General features: G+C 39.9%; 1 protein-coding gene across 1 annotated transcript in view; it reads right to left on the reverse strand.

Moving 5' to 3' along the window:
• The window catches only part of FRMPD4 (FERM and PDZ domain containing 4), a 296,707-nt gene that overhangs the window by 89,701 nt on the left and 186,116 nt on the right, over window positions 1-20,890 (reverse strand). Inside the window, 2 exon segments of the mRNA XM_053936336.1 lie at window positions 12,286-12,339; window positions 12,341-12,367. Coding sequence (XP_053792311.1) covers window positions 12,286-12,339; window positions 12,341-12,367 — 81 coding nt within the window.

The raw sequence follows: 20,890 nt of genomic DNA on the forward strand, positions 1-20,890 counted from the left end.
TAAAAGAGAATATTTGAGTAGTGAGCTGTGAGAAGTCTGAAATCTATACAGCGCTTGGGTGCCATAGGAAACCCAGATGCTGCACTGCAGAGCACAGTACAAGTTTAACCTGCTCCACTTCACAGCAGCCAAAACTTGAGGCTGCCATAGCAAGAGCTGTACTGGTACCCGTGCCAGCTCAATTAGGGTTGACTGGGCTGCACTGATTGCAGGATTCACAGCAGCTATCACTGTGACTGCAGTGCAGGGAAATCCCTGGTTTTGACTAGGCCTTTTTTCCTCCTGAGTCACAACTGAGACCCTGATCCAGAAAAAATGACCCCATAATGCACTTATCTAAGAGAAATGCATCAAGGTCCCCATAATGAACTCAATAGGCCTAATTAAACTCAATCATTTGCAATTTGGGTTCTACTAAGGGGCTAACAGGACATCCATTCACATCCATAAACATTTATGTGTGGATGATGAATGCAGAACAAGGTCAGAAAAGCTACAGGCAGCCAGCTTCCCATTCTCAAAAGCCCAAAGCACACTTTGACTAATATCTCTAATGAAAAAGTAAAAACTGAAATGCCTTCATGATAGCTATTGACAAACACCGCAATACTAAACCTTTTTCTACTCTTATTCAAACTAGGAAAGGATATTTTTGAGCTCAAGTGGCTGACAAAACAATGAAAGCACAGAGAGAAAAAGATGGGAAAAAGGAGAAAAAGAGCTGTTATTCTAGGATTCATGAAACACTGCAGTAGAGCAACTCATGGGAGAAGCAGTAAAATATAAAAAGTGCTTTTGTGTCATTTCTGTTGGTGTAAATCAGTGGGGCTCTGCTGACATTAATGAAGCCAACCCAACTTATGGTAGAGAGTCTGTCTCTATTTCCTGTGATGACAACTAATGTCTAAATTCAACAGCAGATTTTGTAGAAATATATTATTAAAGATCTACAATAACACAGAACACAAATGTAGTCTGTGCAGGAGAGCGGTATTGTATTCATCTTGTGGTCTCATATTGACAGTGGCAATGATACACATAATTAAAATACTAATAACACCTCTGTGAAAGGCAGCACCACAGCATGAAATGAATACTTCAGAACTACTAGCAGTCACATTTCAGGACAACTAAGTATTATAATTTTGTAAGACAAATTTTGATTCAGTTAGCAAGAACTGCAATACTTAATTCATGCCACTCCTAAACATGAAAAATTTTTAAGACTTAACTCATGTTACTTCTGAACTCTAAAAATGTTTTAATGATGTAAATATGCATATAATACATGGCTAAAGTGTTTTGGACATTTGACAAAACAAAAATATTAACATTCATATTGTAGACTTAATGCTCCTATCTATTTGACAGGCATAAATACAGAGAATTCATATACAAAAAAAAATATAGTAAAACAGGCAGAACAATAGCAAAGCTTATTACAGGTCATAACTGGATCATGAGCCAGTGCCACTGTGTTGCAAAAAAATTACAGATGTAATTTGTCACTTCCCCTGTCCTCTATCTTTCCTGCTCCCATCTCCTTGTGAGATCAATTCTTCTCCACCTAATCCTTCTCTTCTCATGGTTCCTAATGACTATCCTGTTAAACTCAATTAAACCAAGTCCTGCCACTCACACTAGTTCTGCCTTGAATTGTGTCGTCCATATTTTTACCTAGCTTCCCCCTCAGCTCTCCATTCTGATGCCCAGCAGTCACTATCAGCATACTTCTTTTTAGCTGTGTGATTTTTGGACACATTGCATGGGCACTACAGCTCCTTCTGTGTTTCTGGCAATTTCCAAAATTTTCAGAAGGCTCTTAACACAGGAGAGCTTCACAACAACACAAATTATATACCTGGTTGCAAGGGGATGCATGGGTCATGTTTCAAATATGTCTCAAACACTGGGAACCAAGTTTTGCAATGCACCTTGGCAAAACAACTTCAGTTTCTCCCGGAAAGGGAAGATATTTTTCAAAATAACAAATAGGTCTCAGAAAAGATATGGGAAGAGAACTTTTCACATCAGTCAAGGAAAGCATGTAAGGTTACAAGGTTACAGGGTCTGCTGATGAAAGGTATTCAGCAGCCCTTGTAAAAAGAATGAGGTCATGAAGAACTTGGTAATTTCATTCAAGTTTTTCCAAGATTTTGTAACACCCATAGAGCAGTATAGCTTTCCACAAATCTGCAATCTCTGGCTTAGACAATCATCCTCATTTACTGCAGGGAAAGCACATATAAATAAAAATGTTATGTTCCTGAAGTACTTTTAGAAAGAATTAAAATACAATAGTTGTAATGACAAATTAGAATCCAAACATCATTGAAAAATGGAGAGCAAACTCCTTGTTTTAACTTGTGATATATTGTGTCTTTTTATCTTTCCCAGAGGTTGATTGACAGAATTTGGAATTGACTGCTCTTGGGATTATGCAGTGAACACACACATTATTCTGTTTTCATAAAGGATTTTTTTTTTTTAATGCAGAGATTAAGGTGCAGCTGATCAACCAAGAAAAACTAGAAAGCACATTGAGAGAAACAGCTGGCTGTAAAACACAGCAGGGCAAGAAGTGCCACAAGTGACAGGGAAAGCTGGGTGTCATGGGCAGATGAGGGGGGACCATGTGGAAGATCACCACATTTGACAGGACCTCAGCCTATCCTTGGGGAGCTGAACTTGCAAGGCCAACAGCACCCAGGGGACTGTATTGGTTTTACTGTGTAAGGCTAATGGCATCTAGGTGATGGTTCACAAACACCAAGTTTAGGTGCAAATGTTATAGAAGTGAAACCAATGAGGAAAAGTAATGTGGAGCATGGCACTGGAGAGACCAGAGACAAGGTTCTGCTGTGGGGAAGACCACAGGTGTGGATCAACTACTGGTGACTTCTGCACAAATATGGGGAGGTTGTGTGTGCATGGGTATACATGATACAATAGCAAGCACCCGATATGCAAGATCCAGTTGCTGATGGGTAAGAACAGGATTAGGCTGTTTGTACTGGTCTTGTTCATGGGTGGGCTGTTTGTGCTGATGTGGTGCCTGCAGAGGCACTGGTGGTCTGTATGCATGATCTGGTGGTCCTTTGTCAGTCCGGAGTGTGTTTGCATGCGGTCATGGGGACTGCATGCTCAGCCTAATGGGGAGCAGGACCAGGGTACATGGGATTGCAGCAGCCTGGTGCTGTCAGACCAGGATGGGAGGAATTCCTTCTGATCTAGATGGTCACCAATCTGTCCTCTCTTAAAACATTTTCTACATTTGACTATCATTACATTAGTTGTTCTACTTTAATTGAAACTACATATATATGTCTGAGAACTCATAAGGAGCATTAGCATTCTATACATTAGGATAAGAAGGGAAAGGGACATTGGACCAGTCAGAAAGGAGGTCTGATGAAGCGTGTGAAATATCCACCAGACCATTCTGGACATATGTAGCCAGTTGCCTTGCTCCAGTGCCAACCCTTGTTTGACACTATTTTATATCTGTATTTCCTTGTATTGGGTAGCTGTGGTAGGTACTGTAGGGTCTGTGTTGCAACATTGCAAATTGTTGATAGCCTGTTCAAGGAAACTGTTGTCCCTTTGTGCCAGGAAAAGTGTGCTATTGATACTGAACAGTGAGAATAAAAGCCAGTCTTCAAAAGAAACTAATAAAACCATCAAAGCCCAAAACTAACACCCTGTGTGAAGGTAACTTGTAGCATTAGACTAAGGAAGTTGATTATTACACAGGTTGCCTGGACTATAGACGCTTTGGCAACTTGTATCATCTGCATGCCAACTGAAATCAAATTGTTGGGTTTTGTTTCTCTGAAGAGCTGTCTAACTAGCACACTTCCAAAGTACTACCATTTATATTATTGGCAGCAAGTCTTCTCACTCAAAAATACCACACATATTACCACAATTATGCAGAAGTTCACATGAGCAAAAGGATTCCCTAAACATTGTTTCAAAATAATTATATCAGATACTAGCAATTGCTAGTATTTCTTGCTTCCAGAAAGAAATAGTCCTTTAACTTGTCCTTATATTTGCAGACTACTTCTATGTTTTATCCTTTAATAAGATTGGTGATAATGCCTGTTTTCCAGAGAAAGAAAAACATTTTGCTGATACTATGTATAAACACTTCAGGAAAAAAATACTTCCTCTCCTATCTTTCAACAAAAGCATTTTTTAAAATAGGTTTATTCATCATTCTCTGACAGCATTTAGAAAACATCATTTATCCAGTTTTCCAAATGCCTGATCAAATGATATAATCTCCCTGAATATCATCCCATTTAAGTATTTTTATTACCCATATGGTAACTAAAACCACTGATTTTTATTCCGCTTTTATATGGCAATCTAAATTGCCTTGAGTAATCTGTCTAACAGAGATAATTAGATATGTTTCATTAATATTTGCAAAAGGTTCTAAGGGCATATAGTGGATTAAGTCTGTTTTGCAAATGTGTTGCTTAGATTTCATGTTCTACATGCTAAAGAAATAGGTAAAGTGTCACTTGACTTACAGGAAAAGGGGAATGGGAATGCTCTGTTTGCCACCATCTCCAATCCCTTGCTGGTTTACAATCTATCATATAAACTGTGTCCAAAATCCTCCTTTAAATATTTACCCAATAATCATTATTGGTAAATACATTTGGGATTACTCAATCCAGTGCTCTGGCTGCAAACTTGGAAACTAACTCCATTGCTCCAATCTTTAAGGGTCTTCTCTCTTCAATTTTGCCACAAATTACTTTTTGTTTTAAATATTTCTTGCTTCTTCCTGGTGTTCATTCCCTCTTGATCATACTTTTGCTGTATTAGACAAATCTATGTATTATCTCCCCTAATTTTTTCCCCTCACCAAAACCATTCTAACAGTTGTTTCTGAATTTGTTACAATTGGAATCTCCCCTCTCAAACACATCTAGCTGCACTAAATAATACTTCCCTATCTCTACAACAGCATTTTCTAGTGAAAATACCAAATTATGATACTTGGATTTCTCTCAGCAAATCAGCTAATAAATCAAGATTCCTCTCCTCAGCCGTTTGAACAATTGCTTTTAGATCATTGGGAAGATTTTGTTATTAATCCTTAATCATTAATCTTTGTGTAAAGAAGACAGACAAGCACAGTAGAATTCAGAGGTGTCCCATTCCTTTTTATATCGATAAAGAGCCACTGTAAGAACTATTTCATGCTACTCTTCTGCAAACCTCACTGCAGCTGTCCAGTTTCTGCTTTTTATGAAGTTCTTGATGTTGGTCAGTCCTTTTAAACCTTGCCTTACACATTTGTGTCTTTTTTTGCAATGTATTTACAGATGTGGTTATTCAGATAATTATGCCTCTCTTATAACAGTTTTCAGGTGCATGCACATCACTGAAAGATTTAAGACTTTATAAAATAGACTATAAATCCAGATGATTAAAATGTCTTCCTTAAATATGTAACACACTTTTTACAATTCTTAGCATCAGCACTGTACAAGTGCAGGAGATGTATCTATGTGTGTACATACACACATGCATGTCTTTTGTACTCACACACTACTTTATGCTATCATGCTGATTCTTGAAACTGGGATTGGAATAAATCACTCCTGGCTTCTGCTGCGTCTCTCTCCTCTACCTTCAAGTTTTTACCCTGAGAATCCCCCTAAGTCTCATATATATCCACATTCAGCTCTCCAGTAAAAACAATGCTTTTCAGATTTATTGAAGGCAGTAGCCTTTCTATAATGCAGCCAATAGACCACTTGCAAGTACTGTCTTGCAAAGCTATCCCAAAATAATTTTAGGGTAGCAAAGTCAGGTGCCAGTAGCAGCTTAGCAGTTGTAGCAGAAAGATCAGTCTGAGTTGTAAAACCTGCTTGAGAATCCAAATAAATTTTCAGATAGTCCATGCTAACCTTTATGGTAGCCTAGGAATGGCAGACAATCCAAGGAACATAAAAGCTCATTAGGGAATAAGACACTGTTACTACAAACACTTAAGTTTTACTCTTCCATGTAGCAGAGGCATTCAGCATTTGTGCTGTATTCTGTGAAAATTTAGCCAAACACTCAACAGAAAATCACTTTTCTATCATTAATATTTACATTAAAACATCATTATGACTTTAAAATATGGCACAACTTAGTCTGGCAACATGTGGGTAACTTAGCTTTTTAATTTGTTACTGAACGGTACTTATGAAAAAATTCACATTGAGTTCTTAAGTTTTAACAGAGATTTGGGGAGGAGAGAGTGACAGCAAATCCCTCCTTAAAAAGTTCATTTAATATTTTCGTGCTTTAGATTTGCAACCCATAATGAGAATAAAGTCAATGTCTTTCTAGTATCTGCTAATTAAAATGTAACCACTTAGTACATGAGGATCCCAATTTTATGTGGTAGACTTCCTGTGCCCCTGTAGTATAAACAAAAAAAAAACCCCAAAACCAACCAAAACCAAACCAAACTAGCCAAATAAAAAACCCCCAAACAAACAAAAAACAAACAAACAACCCCCCCCCCCAAAAAAACCCACCCACCAAACAAACAAACAAAACCCCCTACAAAACAATAACAAAAAAAGAACTCCAGTGAGCAAAACCCAAAATTTTTTGAGCAAATTTCTCTGGAGGTTCTGCTGATCAATTCTTTAAATTAAGTTCAAAGTCAAACAAGAGCACCATTAAGCTAACTGCTACCTGGCTAACTGTTTCACACTGCCAAATCTTGAGCATGGGCAGTCATGATATCATTTCTTTCTTAGGCTGTCTGGGATATGCCAGCTCACTCTGAGTACAGCTTGGTGGAAAAGAAGCTTATGGAAAAAATCAAGCCATCCAACCAAACTTCCCCCTCCAAGCAGCTCTACATGAAGCCCTGTCCTGTCACTCTCCCTAACGGCGCCCAGGCTTTCGGCACTCAATTGCCTATGCAAGTCACAGAGGCGAGGCTGGGAAACCAGCTGTGCATCTAAACACAAATGTGAACACATTATGTTCAGGTGATAGGCTTCCTCCTTCAGGAACTGTGTTCCTGAAGGCTCACGCCATGAAAGCAGCTGTTTCTATGATCTGCCCATTAGCTTGCACTTGCTTTAATTAATTCTAGTCAGGGAAACTAGCAGGACTGTCTCAAATGGAGCTTGAGTATATTAATGTTGGGATTTCTCTTAGCAGGCACTCTTCAAAGGCTTTTGGAAACTTCTGGCTAGTCGTAGTGTGACACTCTGGGGAGCCAAATCTTTTTCAAGACATAGCCACAATTTTGGCATGTGTTTGAAGGCATTGAAACACGTTATTTTTTTATATGTATATTTTAACTAAAAATATTCCTGATTGGAAAATTACAGATTGTCAGTGTGCAACACCATTGCTATGCTTACAGTTTCCTTCTCAGAGATAGATCACTAGCTCGTACTTCCATAGGACCCTGTTAAAAAGGTGGAACTGCATCTTCATTGGATGCTGGCAACAGGAATCATGCAACAAAACCTCTAAATTTCATTACTATGAGCTGCCAAAATCATCCCCTCATGGCCTAACCCAAAGTGTCTTTTATCAGTATGGCTTTTTGCCAAGTCTCTTCTGTCCAGCTCAAGGCACTGACTGGATTAAACAAAGCCAATAAACACAGCAAGAAGAAAACACTGCACAAAAGAGATTATAAGCAGGAACAGATATATGAAGTATCTCTTTAGATCCCAGGTAAAACTGTTGTTCCCACATGGTCAAGCCCAGGAACTGCATTATCTAAAACAGTACTCCTCAGAAATCATCTCCTTATCTTTGAAGTTGTTTCTTAAGACACCTCCTCCATATACCCCTGACTTTCTGGTTTACCTTAAGTTTCATCAATGTTTCAGGACTTCTTCCTTCGACATTTGCTGGATGTTTATGTTAAACATGGGCTTCTGCTTTTTTTGAATGGTTAAAGAGTGCAGCCATAAACAGACACTCTACACTCACTCTTACCAAATGTGCTTGGTATTCGTCTCTTCCTTTATGAACATACCAGTTACGATGACTTTTAGATATTTGTGTCACATTTATTATGAATTTTTAACAAACGTTTTTCATCCCAAGATGCAAAGAAAAAAAAATGCATCTCAATATGCAAGGAAGGACATTCTAACATAATGCTGAGTGTCAGACAACTAGGACAATTGAAGCAATGTCTCTTTATAAGAGCACAGCTAAAAAGCCTGTCTCTTTACGCACAGAGACCTAAGATTATGCTTGAAATCAACAGGGAACCAAAGACATCCAAGACTGTATAGACTCCCACAATCAAAAGCAGACAACAAAATGTAGCCTGACAGGGTAGGTAAATTCTAATTCCAGCTGAAGAGGGTCAGTTGTGGGTCCATCTACAACTTGGTCTCATAAAATGTTTTCCAAGTGTCTTATCTGCTATGCAAGGGTGGGAAGTCCATCCTGCCACAAAGAATGAGAACAGCATGATTCCAAGACCAACCTCAAACTAGTAAGCACTAGTGGTGGGAAGCATACACCTTTCATCTCAACATATTGTGAGCTCAAAATACTGAAAGGATATTCAGAATGCAGAAGCACTGCAGAGTTTACATCTGCCTAATACAGGATGATGAGCTACAGGATGAATTGTTTACACATTGGGGGCAGCTCACTTCTGCTTCCCACAGTTTGACAGAAAAGCAACTCTCCTATCAAGACAGGCTGGGAGAAATGGGATTGTTCAGTCTGGAGAAGAGAAGGCTCCAAGCAGACATCAAAGCAGCCTTCCAGTATCTTAAGGGGCCCTACAGCAGAGCTGGAAAAAGCCATTTTACAAGGGCTTTCAATGGCAGGACAAGGGGTAGTGGTTGTAATCTGAAAGAGGCTAGATTTAGATTAGATACTAGGAAGAAATTCTTTACTCTGAGGGTGGTGAGGAACTGGAAGACACAAGTTGCCTGAAGAAGTTTTGGATGCCCCATTGCTGGAAGCTTTCAAGGCCAGGCTAGATGCAGTGCTGAGCAACATGGTCTAGTGAAAGCTGTCCTTGTGCAGCAGGTAGTTGGAACTGATTAATCTTTAAGGTCCCGTTCAAGTCATTCTATATCACTAGGAACCAAACCAAAAGTCAATCTGAGAAAAGAAAATCAAACCAATCCTAAGCCACACAACTGAAAGCTGAAAACTACACGTGCCAGCAGACGTGCATTTCCAGTAGTATTTAATAAATACACATGAAAAAGCCAGGAATAGAGTCAGAGAGAATCAGAAAGATGTTAGGGTTGATTAAAGTATTGTCCTATATCTTCACTGAATATCAGTATGTCTATCTGCACTATAACTTTAGAAGTACATTTCTCATTAAAAATATTACCTGATAGCAGAGCTGCCAATAACCTTCTCTCCTAAGTGAACCTAAGATCACTTAAAAATTAAAAGAAAAATGGTGTTATTATGCTGTTAAATTTTTTAAATTATGGCAAGATTTTTCCATGCTATTTGTATCCTAAATAATATGCCTATCCAGGTTTTAATTATGAAGAGCTAAATAAATCCCATGAGCAAATGCTTATTTGTATGTCTGCTAAATTCCTTCTTGTAATACCAATTAATTACTTCCCCTGTCAAGAAAATACTGTCTGAGGTCCCAAGATGTCACAGAAGTAGCTCAATCGTTTTCATTTTATGTCTCCCAATGTTCAACACAGAAAATGTAAATTCATTTGTCTACTGCTGGAAGACCCAGAAATTAGAAATAATCTCTGCACTGTCAGCAGGTCTTTACCTTATGTGCTTAATCCCTGTTACCATGGAGATATTTAATTGCTCAGCGACACAGTTTGATTGGTTTATTTTAAATTGAAGTTCTTCTGTGGAACGGTCCAGGATTCCAGAGAACTTGAGATAAACAGCTTTCAAAATACTGCAGTGAGTCATAATGTTGTCAGTGACTAGATTAATTTGAGTTCAGTTGAACTATTTCTTTACCTGAATTTTATACATATATGACAACATACAAAATATGAGGATTCTTAGAATTATATTTGGGAGCTGAGAATTTTGATTATAATTAGGCAGTATTTTATTATAAGAAGGGCAATTTAAAACTAAATGAGAAGTAAAATTCAGTAAACTTTTGGTAGTATCATCTTATCTTTCTAAAACAAATTATCTTCCTGTTTTACAATATCAGTCTAGACAAGAACCTTCCACAGGTTTATATTTTATTTTCTTTACAGAAAACTGTAAATATATTGATATGAGAGAAATTAATCCAACAAGATTAATTAGGCTTCCTAAGTGCTGGCTTTCATATACATCAGCATGCAGTTCTTTAGTACTTGAGTGGCTGCTGGAAATACAGTATTTCCTGGCATGGCATAACACATTAAGTAACTCATTTTAAATTCTGTACATACGCCATGATGAACTGGTAAACTTCAACTGTGCTGTTTAAACAGCAGCAATAGAGTGTGCTAACTCTCAAATTTTTTTTTTTTTTTTTTTTTAGCTCTATCACCCAGCTCCAGCACATTTTTCTCTCAATGTTGTAACTGCAGCTCTAGGGGAAATTTTCACCTAGCCTTTTCTGTGAAATGTCTCAGTTGCATCACCAAGTATCAGACAGCTTTGCTTTATTTAATTTTTCAAGCTCATGGCCACTAAGGCCCCATGTACAAGCTGCAGAAAACACCTTTTAGGAGTTCGTAGGGCTGTATTCCCCTCTTTATTTTTACATAGCCTGGTTCTATTTCAAATGCAGAGTCTCTGTGTTTGGATCAATTGGGATACCAGCATGTGACCCAAGATAAGACTTAGTTTCTTACAAACCACTACCACTCTTCCAACCACTTCATGGCTTTGCAGAACCAGAACTTGACACCTTTAATCTCAGTTCTGCAGGGACCACACTGTTTTAGGAGAGAGATGCTTGAAAAAACAGACTCCAGTGGGGTCTATCATTCTCACACAAACTGTTTACGAGAATTAATTTGTTTTACACTCCCAGGAAAGGTATCTTGTTGTACAAGGGTATCTTGGTGTACCAAAGCAATGCTTCTACAAAAGCGTTTACATGCTGCAATTCACTGATGAGCTGCTGTTATTCCATATGAAACACCTACCTAGAACACTGTGTACTCCAACAACACTGAGGATTTAATCTTTGCACCTCTGTGTTAATGTACTCTGTGATCCTGGGTTAGAGTACTTTGATTTTTTTTTTTAATACAGGTTCTACTCCAGAAGTATTATTCCTTCCTAATCCACCTTCAAACACACCAGAGTAACAGTGCTCAGGATGCAGTTCTCTGATTTTCATGGTGTCCCCATCCAGTTTGTGTTTGGAGAAAACACAGAGGACTAGCTCAGAAACATTGAATTTGCTGTAGCAGAGGCCCACAGTATGATTCCCTGTACTCCACTTAGGTATAATTACATCCAGGCAACCCAAGGCAAATGACTGAGCAAAAGTTTCTTCTATTCTGAGGAGTCTCACCCACACTCACACCTTCTTGTATACCCCCCTCAGCTTTCCAGTGTGAGAAATACTCTTGGTTCAGTCAGTGAGGGTTCTATGTGTGTGCAGAGGGGACTCAAAAACTGCAAGCCAGTAGAGAGGGAGGGAGCCACGCTGCTGTGACTAGCTCCTGAGTTACAGCACACTAACCAGGTTATATGCAGCTGCCTTACAATGCAATGAACTCTCCATTTTTCCATGGTCTAGTTAAAATAAAACAACCCCACAAACCGTCATCTCCTTACTATCATACCATCCATTATTACAACGATTTATCCCAGCCAGTATTAACATCACTTTGTCTGTCATATTTATGACTGTTGTATTTATGGCTAGAGCAACATCTCCTTGTGAAGGAAGGACAATTGTTAAATCATCCTCTCTTTTCAGGAGGTTGAGCTGATTTAGCAATATTTTCTTTTTCACCATACCCGAGTAGTCTCTAGGCAAACCACTGACATAAACAGGTTGCTATACAATTTTCCTTCTTCTCCTTTCTAATTATTCATGTTTGCTTTCAGCAGTCCCTTCCATTTGTGTATCCCTGCTGCTGCTGCTCATCTCTTCTAGACCCACTCCCCCTTCCACCATATGATCCTGTCCTTGAGTAGGTCAAATCCTTAGCAACAGAAAGCAAATTTGTATTCAGTCTGAAAGAAGCAGAGTAGCACTCTTTCTCTAATAGCACACTATTCACATCAACCGTCCATATTAGTGACAAGGGAATTTAAAAAAAAAAAAATAAAAGAGATAGAAAAAACCAAGAATCACCATACCAATCAGACCTGTTGTCCGCCTGGTCCAGTATTCTTTCTCTGACAGCACTCAGTACCCGCTTCAGAGGAAGGTGCAAGAAACCTTGTAATTATAGAATAACCTGATTAATACAGGAAGTTTCGTCCTAGCCCTAGGCAGTCAGCAGCTGACTCACCCGCTTGTCTGAAACATAAGATTTTATATCTGCTCTCATTTTTTTAATCCTATGTAATTTAACAGTGAAAGTCTTATTACAAATGCACTTTGCAAATGTACATTTCAATCCTATGAAGCATTTTAGGCTTTACTGTAACCTGTAGCTGAGAGTTCTATTTGCTAATTATATAGGTTGTACTATTTTTATCACTGTTAAACTGCCTGCCATTCAATCTCATTGGATGTCCCTTTCAGGGACTCGGGAATAAGTGGGCCAGAGTGTGATTCCACTGCCTTTTTTCCCCTTGGCATCTCACCTAGGAGTGGAGATGCCCGAAGATGTGCACGGCAGTCAGCCTTTGGCTGGAGGCACTGAACCGGCACACGGGCTGCCTCTGCTCACAGCCCTCACCCAAAGGAAAGGTGCCCTGCACAAGGGATGAGTGCCCACATGAACAAAGCAGCAGCAGCTGTGCTGCTCATAGTTTTGTGAATATCACATAAATCCCCTGTGAATCCAGTCAACATTTTTTCTGCACTTAGAGATGAAAGAATGCAGTGTGCTCAATGAAGTGCTATGTAATGTCATACCTACAGGGCAGAAAGTGGCTCCTGTGACTTCAAACTTTCATTATGGCCTTATGTACTGTAGTAGTTTTAAGATAAAATAACAACAGCCTTTTCAAAAGCCAGGAAGATGAACAACACAGTAACAACAATCAAGGCTTTCACTATATTTTACTTATATCCATTGATGGTTTTCAGAACCTTCCAACAACGCAAACACCTACAGAACACATGTTGGGGTAGGCTAGACATAACAAAAGAAAATGGTCTGATCATCTTCTGTGCTTATTTATTTTGAAGTAAACTGATTTGCAGGCTGTGAGCCTCAGTTTTGCATCTGGTATAAATTAGTGGTCCTTAATAAGCAGGATGCTTGATTGATAGGCCATTAATATCATCAATGATTGTGTTGTGTCATTCCACACTTCTGGCCAGCTATGAGAACTGGGTGTACAAGCAGGAGCACACAGACTAGAAAGGATGCATCAACAGGCACAAAGGTGAACTTTCAGAAAACACAACTGAGTTTCTCTTCTAAGCATAGCAGGCACTAAAAGATAAGATGAAGACAACTAAAGAAAATTTAGGTAAGTATTTGAGTATAGAAGAATATTATCACATTGTTTTATTGCAAAGAAATATTGTACCATGTATGCTTTGAGAATTTAGGATGTTGTGAGCTACAACAGTCACCAAAGAACACAAATACATTACCTCTATTTTCTGTACAGGACAAAAGCTGACATTTAAGAATTTAATGTTTCAGGAATAGCAGAGCTACTAAGCCAAACAAGGACAACCTAAATGTAATGATTTCACAAGCTAAAAATCATGGAGATTATGTATGCAGGATAACATACCTTAGAGAAAAGAATGAAGTTTGCCAGATACACCTGGAAGAAGTCTAGAATATTTTTTTTATACTAAATACAAAAGCACTAGTAAACAACACGGTGCTCAGGATATCAAAATATGATGTGACACAAAATCATTTAGGTTGGAAAAGACTCCAACATTTGACTGATTACCACCTTGTCAACTAGACCATAGCACTAAGTGCCACTAGAGTAATTTCTTGAACACCTCCAGGGATGGTGACTCCACCTGGGCAGTCTGTTCCAATTTTTAACAACCCTTTCCATGAAGAAATTCTTCCTGATGTCCAGGCTGAACCTCCCCTACGGCAGCTTGAGGCTATGTCCTCTCATTCTGTCACTAGTTGCTTGGGAGAAGAGACCAACCCTCATCTTGCTATAACTTTTTTTCAGGCAGTTGAGAAGAGCAGCAATGTCTCCCCACAGCCTCCTTTTCTCCAGGCTAAACACCCCAGCTCCCTCAGCAGCTCCTTATATGATTCAGCTCTCTAGAGCCTTCACCAGCTCTGTTGCCCTTCTCTACACACACTCCAGCACCTCAATGTCTCTCTTGAAGTGAAGAGCCCAGAACTGAGCACAGAATTTGAGGTGTGACCTCACCAGTGGCCAGTACAGGGGAATAATTACTTCCCCAGTCCTGTTGGTCCCACTATTTTTAATGCAATCCAGGATGCTGTTGGCCATCTCAGCCATCTGAACACATACCAGCTCATGTTCAGCCTGCTGTCAACCAACACCCTCAGGTCCTTTTCCACTGGCCTGCTTTCCAACCACTCTCCCTAAGCCTGTAGTGCTGCAGGGAGTGTTGTGACTGAAGTGCAGGAGCCGGCAACTTGGACTTGTTCAACCTGTCTGACGATCCAGGAGTTACTCTGTCACATTCATGCCACCTAAGCTGGGACCAAGGCCCCTTCACAGCTACACACCCCACACTCATAGTCAGACCAGGTTTCCTTACAAGCTCGACCCCAAGTTTCCCGTAGCAGAGTCTCACAGGCCTTGACGCTCAGAATAATTTAATCATGGTGCAATAACAAATTAACAGCTTGAGCTGGATGCCTCTGAGGAGGCACTCTGGAAAAAAAGGAAACCTGGGCTTTTATATCCTTACAGTCTAAGCATGGGGAAGTCTGGGACCCTTGGGTCCTGCTGTGTCTCTGAGTGTCCAGTCACCTGGCTGGGCCATAGGGCCCCGTGCAGTGCCCTTTGTTATGCAGAGTTGGCCTGAAGTGCCAGCTCCCACCCCACAGAGCTGGACCTGCAGATCACACTGCAGCTGCACGCCGAGCTACCTGCACTGAGTGTACTACTCAACAGAACTGCACATTACTGGCCTTACCCCATTGATCCAACCTGTCCAGATCCCTCTGCAGAATCTTCAAACCTTCCAGCAGATCAACACTCCCACCCCACTTAGTGTTGTCCATGAACATACTGAGGGTGCCCTTGATCCCCTCATCCTGATCTTCAGTAAAGGTATTAAACAGCACTGGTTCCAGTACCAGCTCTGAGGAGCACCACTAGTGACTGGCCTCCAACTGGATGTGATACCATTTACTTGGACTGTTCTCTGGGCTCAGCCATACAGCCAGTTTTTAATCCAGTCAAGAGAGCACCTGTCCAAGATGTGGGCTGCCAGCTTTTCCATGAGAATGCCATGGGAGACAATATCAAAGACTTTGCTGAAGTCCAAGTAGCCTACATCCTCAGAGTTTCCCTCAACTGCTAGGTGGGTCACTTAGTCATTTCAACTGCCCTAGCAACCATGTCATATTAACATAAATAAAATTTAGAAAGACTTTTGACAAGTAGTACTCTCCCAGTTCTGCTGTGTATTCTGGAGATTGACCCGTGGGTTCAAGCCAAGCAGCAATAATGCTGCAGGCTTTGATCTCTGGGTGTGCTTCCTTTAATTTCTTGCCTGGGATCCCAACTGTTTGTTCAGTTTGTTCCAGACTGGAGCACAGAAGCAAGCTAATATGCACAAAGGACAGATGGTCAGGGTCCTTGGAGTCAAATAGGGAGCAAACCAAAGTGGAAACTCAAGCAGACCCCATCATCCTCCCAGGCAATAGCAAGAATAAGTAAACACAATCAATACAAATAATAAAGCAAAATAAACATAACCAATAGCACCTCTTGCAAACAAGGATATGGCAATAAACTGACCTAACAGACCCCTCTACCATGAGAATCTAATAACTAACTACACCTTAGTGGAACCAATGTTACTTTAAATTCACATGAGAAGGGCTACACTTCCTTTCAGCTAATTTTATTTCACATTCTCTGGTCTTTATTTGAATGACAGAAACCAGATCCATGAAAATATCAAAGTATCTCATTCTTTAGGAATTAAACAGCAACAGGAATCAAAAAGGTATGACTTTTGAAGGCAGTGAATATTGCTTCAACTTGTACCTTAAAGTGCAGTTGCAGGGCAGCTTAAGACAATAAAACTCTGTTGGAACTCTATTCTCAAACCATTCAGATATTTCAGTGTGGCAGCAATGTTCATCACCTGGTAATATCTATGGTCTGAGCAGAAGGCTGGACAGGCTGACCTTCAGGTGATTCTTCCATGCTAAACCATTCTGCAACTTCATCAGACCATGGAAAGGACTGGCTTAGAGCAAAACCAACATAAAATTTATTGCTTTCTCCATAAGATTGACTTTTTATTAGCTTTTGACTGTTTATTTCCCTCTATCAACTTCCTCTAGATCTGACAAGCAGCAAAATTTCCACAAGGGAAAGGACAAAAATATACAGTTCCAAAAATCAGTAAGATCACAGCAGTGGCAAAAATAAGGACCTAAAATTGCCATGAGGCTAAACCTTTTGTATACAAAATCAGCCAAAACCTTCTGCTCCACATACTACCTCTCTGGAATACTATATTCACACAAAACCATTTCTAATAATTGCAATGCTTTTATTTGAATTAACATTACAGAATTTCTCATAATCATATACTACACAGCATATATAATATATGCAAATAAAACAGGACTTTAAAATGGTTAAATATATCATATTCAAATTATTTAATATTAAAAGTCCAGTTTAATACAGCTTGTGGAATACAGAAACATGCTGGGAGAATTCTAGATGATTGCCATCCTCCCATATTGAAATGTGTTACTTATATCATAATGCTATTTCAAATAAAAGGGGCAAGTTAAAAGGGAATGGGTGAAGTTCTGAAACTTTTATGTACCATGGCCTAAACTTAAGAAAAAATATTTTAGAGGTTTGCAAAATGACCCTGGTTGTGCCATCTGTACAGAAGAGATAATGAATTGATGATGAAACATCTGAAAATATTTTGATAAGAGATTCTTCTCACACTTCTACAAAAGCACTGCCTGGCAATGGAAGCTGTCCCTGATTAGCTCATGTTATAAGGGTTTTCAGAGATTTGAAAGAAATCAAATTTGCTTCAGCAGAAAGAATAAACATCTCTTCCCATTCATGCCTCAAAGCATTTGCACCAACACTATATAATTACATTTCATTTCACCAGAAGATTCTCCTGGATTCTCTATTCCTCCCACAATTTCAAAATTACAATATGTCTCCTTGCAGTTCAATGGATATGTACATATGGCACAAAGTAAATTATTTAATTAAAAAGCAGTTAAAGTCACTATGAATTATGTTACTTTCTTGTACAGAACTCACACATACATTTCATTGTGATAATACCTGGTTATACATCTTTAATCAAAACCAAGCAAAGTATTTGAATTGCTTTTTCTCCTTCAGTGTGATGCAATTTGTTAATCTGCATGGCTATAAAAAGCCTTAGAAACAATAAAAATGCTATCTCGCTGATCTCTCTCCTGTCTTTATTGGCATAACAGTCAACAATCATCTCACTATTTCATTTCTGAAATCTGGGTGTGAAAATGAAGAAAAGAAAATTAAATTCTGTTTTTATTTATGTAGTCTCATGATGTATTTGCAAAAACAGCTGTTTTGAAAGCCAGAGAGAGCTTCTCTTCCAAGTAACAGTCACTGTAAGGACAAATACTATGTACACCTTCACAGAGGAATCACTGGCAAGTCACTGGTTCTATTTAGTCTTTGGTCATTCTTCTAAAACCAAGATACATCTACTGGAAGTACCCAGTCACATTGCAGCACCACCTGGGCTGATGTTCCCTAGTAATGGTGGATGGCTGGTGACTCGCTGCCGCAGTACAAATGGCTCCAAATGGTTTCCTGATTTCCAAAAGTACTGGCTTTTTCCAGAAGTACTGCATTCCTGGGGAGCATCATTTCATGTAAGATGCATTACTACTCTGGAAGTAGTAGTACATCTGTGCACATGCTGCAGTCAATGCTGTTGCTGTAAAACATTTGATACTGTATGAATATGTACTGCAGGAATATGTACCATAAACCACACAATGTGTAGGTATGTAGCAGTGTTCAACTTGCACCTGAAACTGCTCAGAGATTCCAGTAGTTTTTAAGGTCTGGCACAAAACATCAAAGGCTTCTACAGAGGCCTCATGCCCTTTACCTCTCAGAGCAGACTATTTTTCTCCATGTAGTCTGCTCTCCACATGCGGAGAAAAATGGAAGAAAGACCAGAACCCAAAAGAGAACGAAAAACAAGCACCTTGTAAGAGCATGAGAAAAAAACCTAAAACAACCACCCCAACAACAAAACAACCACAGGCCACATAATTTAGCACTCCCTGTTATGGATTTTTTTTCCTAGATGCAGTTTTCTCAATTTAAGAGAGGGACATGGCACTTCAGGGTACTAAAAGCCATTCCAAAAAAAAAAAAAAAACCAAAACAAAATAATCATTAGCTATAGAGGATTAGTAAACATTCCCAAATTGCAAAATTAATGAGTACTAAGGCACTGATTTTTGTAAGCTAAAGCTGTTAACAGCTACACAACAAGTGCAGCATCCTGTTATGTGACCAGTGAGAAAAGAGGAGCAATCAAATGTAGCACCTCTCCTCATAGTCAGGATATTAATCCTTCAAATGAATCTCATTCACACAGGCAAAAACATGCCAACAGTCTGCAGAAAATAGGAATGAGATGTGCAGTATCTTCACTAACTTGAGTAACAGAAATAACAGTCTCACATCTGCGCAGTACTTTGGAGGCTCACCTGTACTTCCTGACAAGCCTAATTAACTCAGGCAGAAAACCTATGCTAATACAGTTATATTGTGCCTGGAATTCAGCTTCACACTGCCCATCTTTCAGACATCCAAAGCATGACAAATACTTGTTGAAGCAAGAAAACAACATTTCAAAGTCAGCTTCTGAGCCCTCATTAACCCAGAAAATTTGTTCCAATTTGGACAGGTCTGAAATTGCTCTAAATCTTGAAAGCCTTCAGGTCACCAGGCTGCTACAAATCTTGCTTTGGCTCTGAAAGCAAATGCCTCCTAGGAAGCCAAGGCATACCCTGTGGGCAAAAGGGCTAGGGAAGCAAAGCACAGTTACAGGGATCTTCAGCCTTATGCTTTACAATTATTTCTTTGTACTTGAAGGATCTCGAGAGAATTAAAGACTTTTAATAGTCAATTAAATATATGTTTGATCCTTCTACTCTGTGTTAAAAGAATTCTAATTCTCATCCACAACTTCTTCAAGTACCTGCAAGTTTCTAAATAGGTTGATAAAGACAAAAATGAAATAATAATTTAAAAACCCAAAACTTCACAAGAACAGAATCGAAATGCTGATCTTAAAAATGAAATGAAAGCTAAAGCAAAGAATGCCAAGCAGCCAATGGTTCTGCTAACCCACTACCATCACCCCTTTTTAGTGAAGTTCCAAAGCCACCTAAGAGTACATTTGCTAGAACAGCAAAATGTGTTCTATCCAAGGTACCTCAGTGATTTAAAAAATAATTATGCACAGTTTACAATGGGAAAAGAAAAGCCAATTATGTTTACAATTATATCATTGTCGCGGTTTGACATGGAAGTGAATTTTTTCCAGGAAGTTGGGTCAAACCAATCAGTGGTCAGGTTTGGATAATGGCACCTGGAGTGACCACTGAAAGTATGGACACACCTCTGAGAACACAGGGAGTTAAAAGCAAGAACTCCCAGGGGAACTGTCTCTTTTAGTTCCGGTCGTCAGAGAGTGCAGTCCTCCCCTGCCCAGCCATGGGCTGGGTGGGGGAGGGGAAGCCACGCGGCCTTGTCCAGGTAGGCCGAGGGGGCTGAGGGTCTGGAACCGAGCCAGCTCCTGTGGACGGAAGGGTGGAGAGAAGCGGAGATGCCTTTATCCCCCCACCACAGAGGGAAAGAGACAGAGAGCCTGGCAGCACCTGGAAATCTGCCGGCAGAGGAGAAGAAGAAGGGGGGGGATGATGTCCAGCATGGGAGACGGAACGCTGGACCAAGATATCAGCCGTCCAGGGAGTCTGAACGTTTAACCCTTTCCAGGAAATGAGGGCTTTGTAAAATATTACTCCTCCTTGATTTGTAGTGGAAGAGAGACAGTCCGGGACCTGAGATGTTAGAAGAAGAAATATTTAGGTGGGAGGAGATGATGAAGTAGCTTTTGGCTGGACTTTTCTTGTTAGCCATGGACTGAACCAAAATCTCCTGCAATAGAGACTGCATTTTAGGGGGATGCAGTGGTGACCCAGGGAGACCTGCTTCAGCTTCTAACAGCACAGGAATGGCAAGAAGAAAGCTGAGGAGGGAATGGTGATACCCTCTGTCTTCGGGAAAGAAGATGATCTCTGTTCTTGGACCCTTGGCCCCAGGGGAAAATGGGGGGGACTGCAGTCCCAGGATGAGAAGCTGAACTGTTGTATCTTTGGGTCCGTGGCAAAGCATCCTTAAAGGAGCCCTCTGAGCAGTCTGTCCATGCACAGTGGTGAGAGCACTGTGACATGGAAAGGAGAGTGTCACACTGGCAGATTTTCTCCGGGCGGTTGCCATGTGTGACAGGGAAACACAGGAGGTGGCAACTGTGTTTCCTGGGGGGGTCTGTGGTGCAAGAGAGACTTCTCTCTCCCTTGATAGTTTC

Source organism: Vidua chalybeata, chromosome 2 (assembly GCF_026979565.1).
Source record: "Vidua chalybeata isolate OUT-0048 chromosome 2, bVidCha1 merged haplotype, whole genome shotgun sequence".
Classification (NCBI taxonomy): domain Eukaryota; kingdom Metazoa; phylum Chordata; class Aves; order Passeriformes; family Viduidae; genus Vidua; species Vidua chalybeata.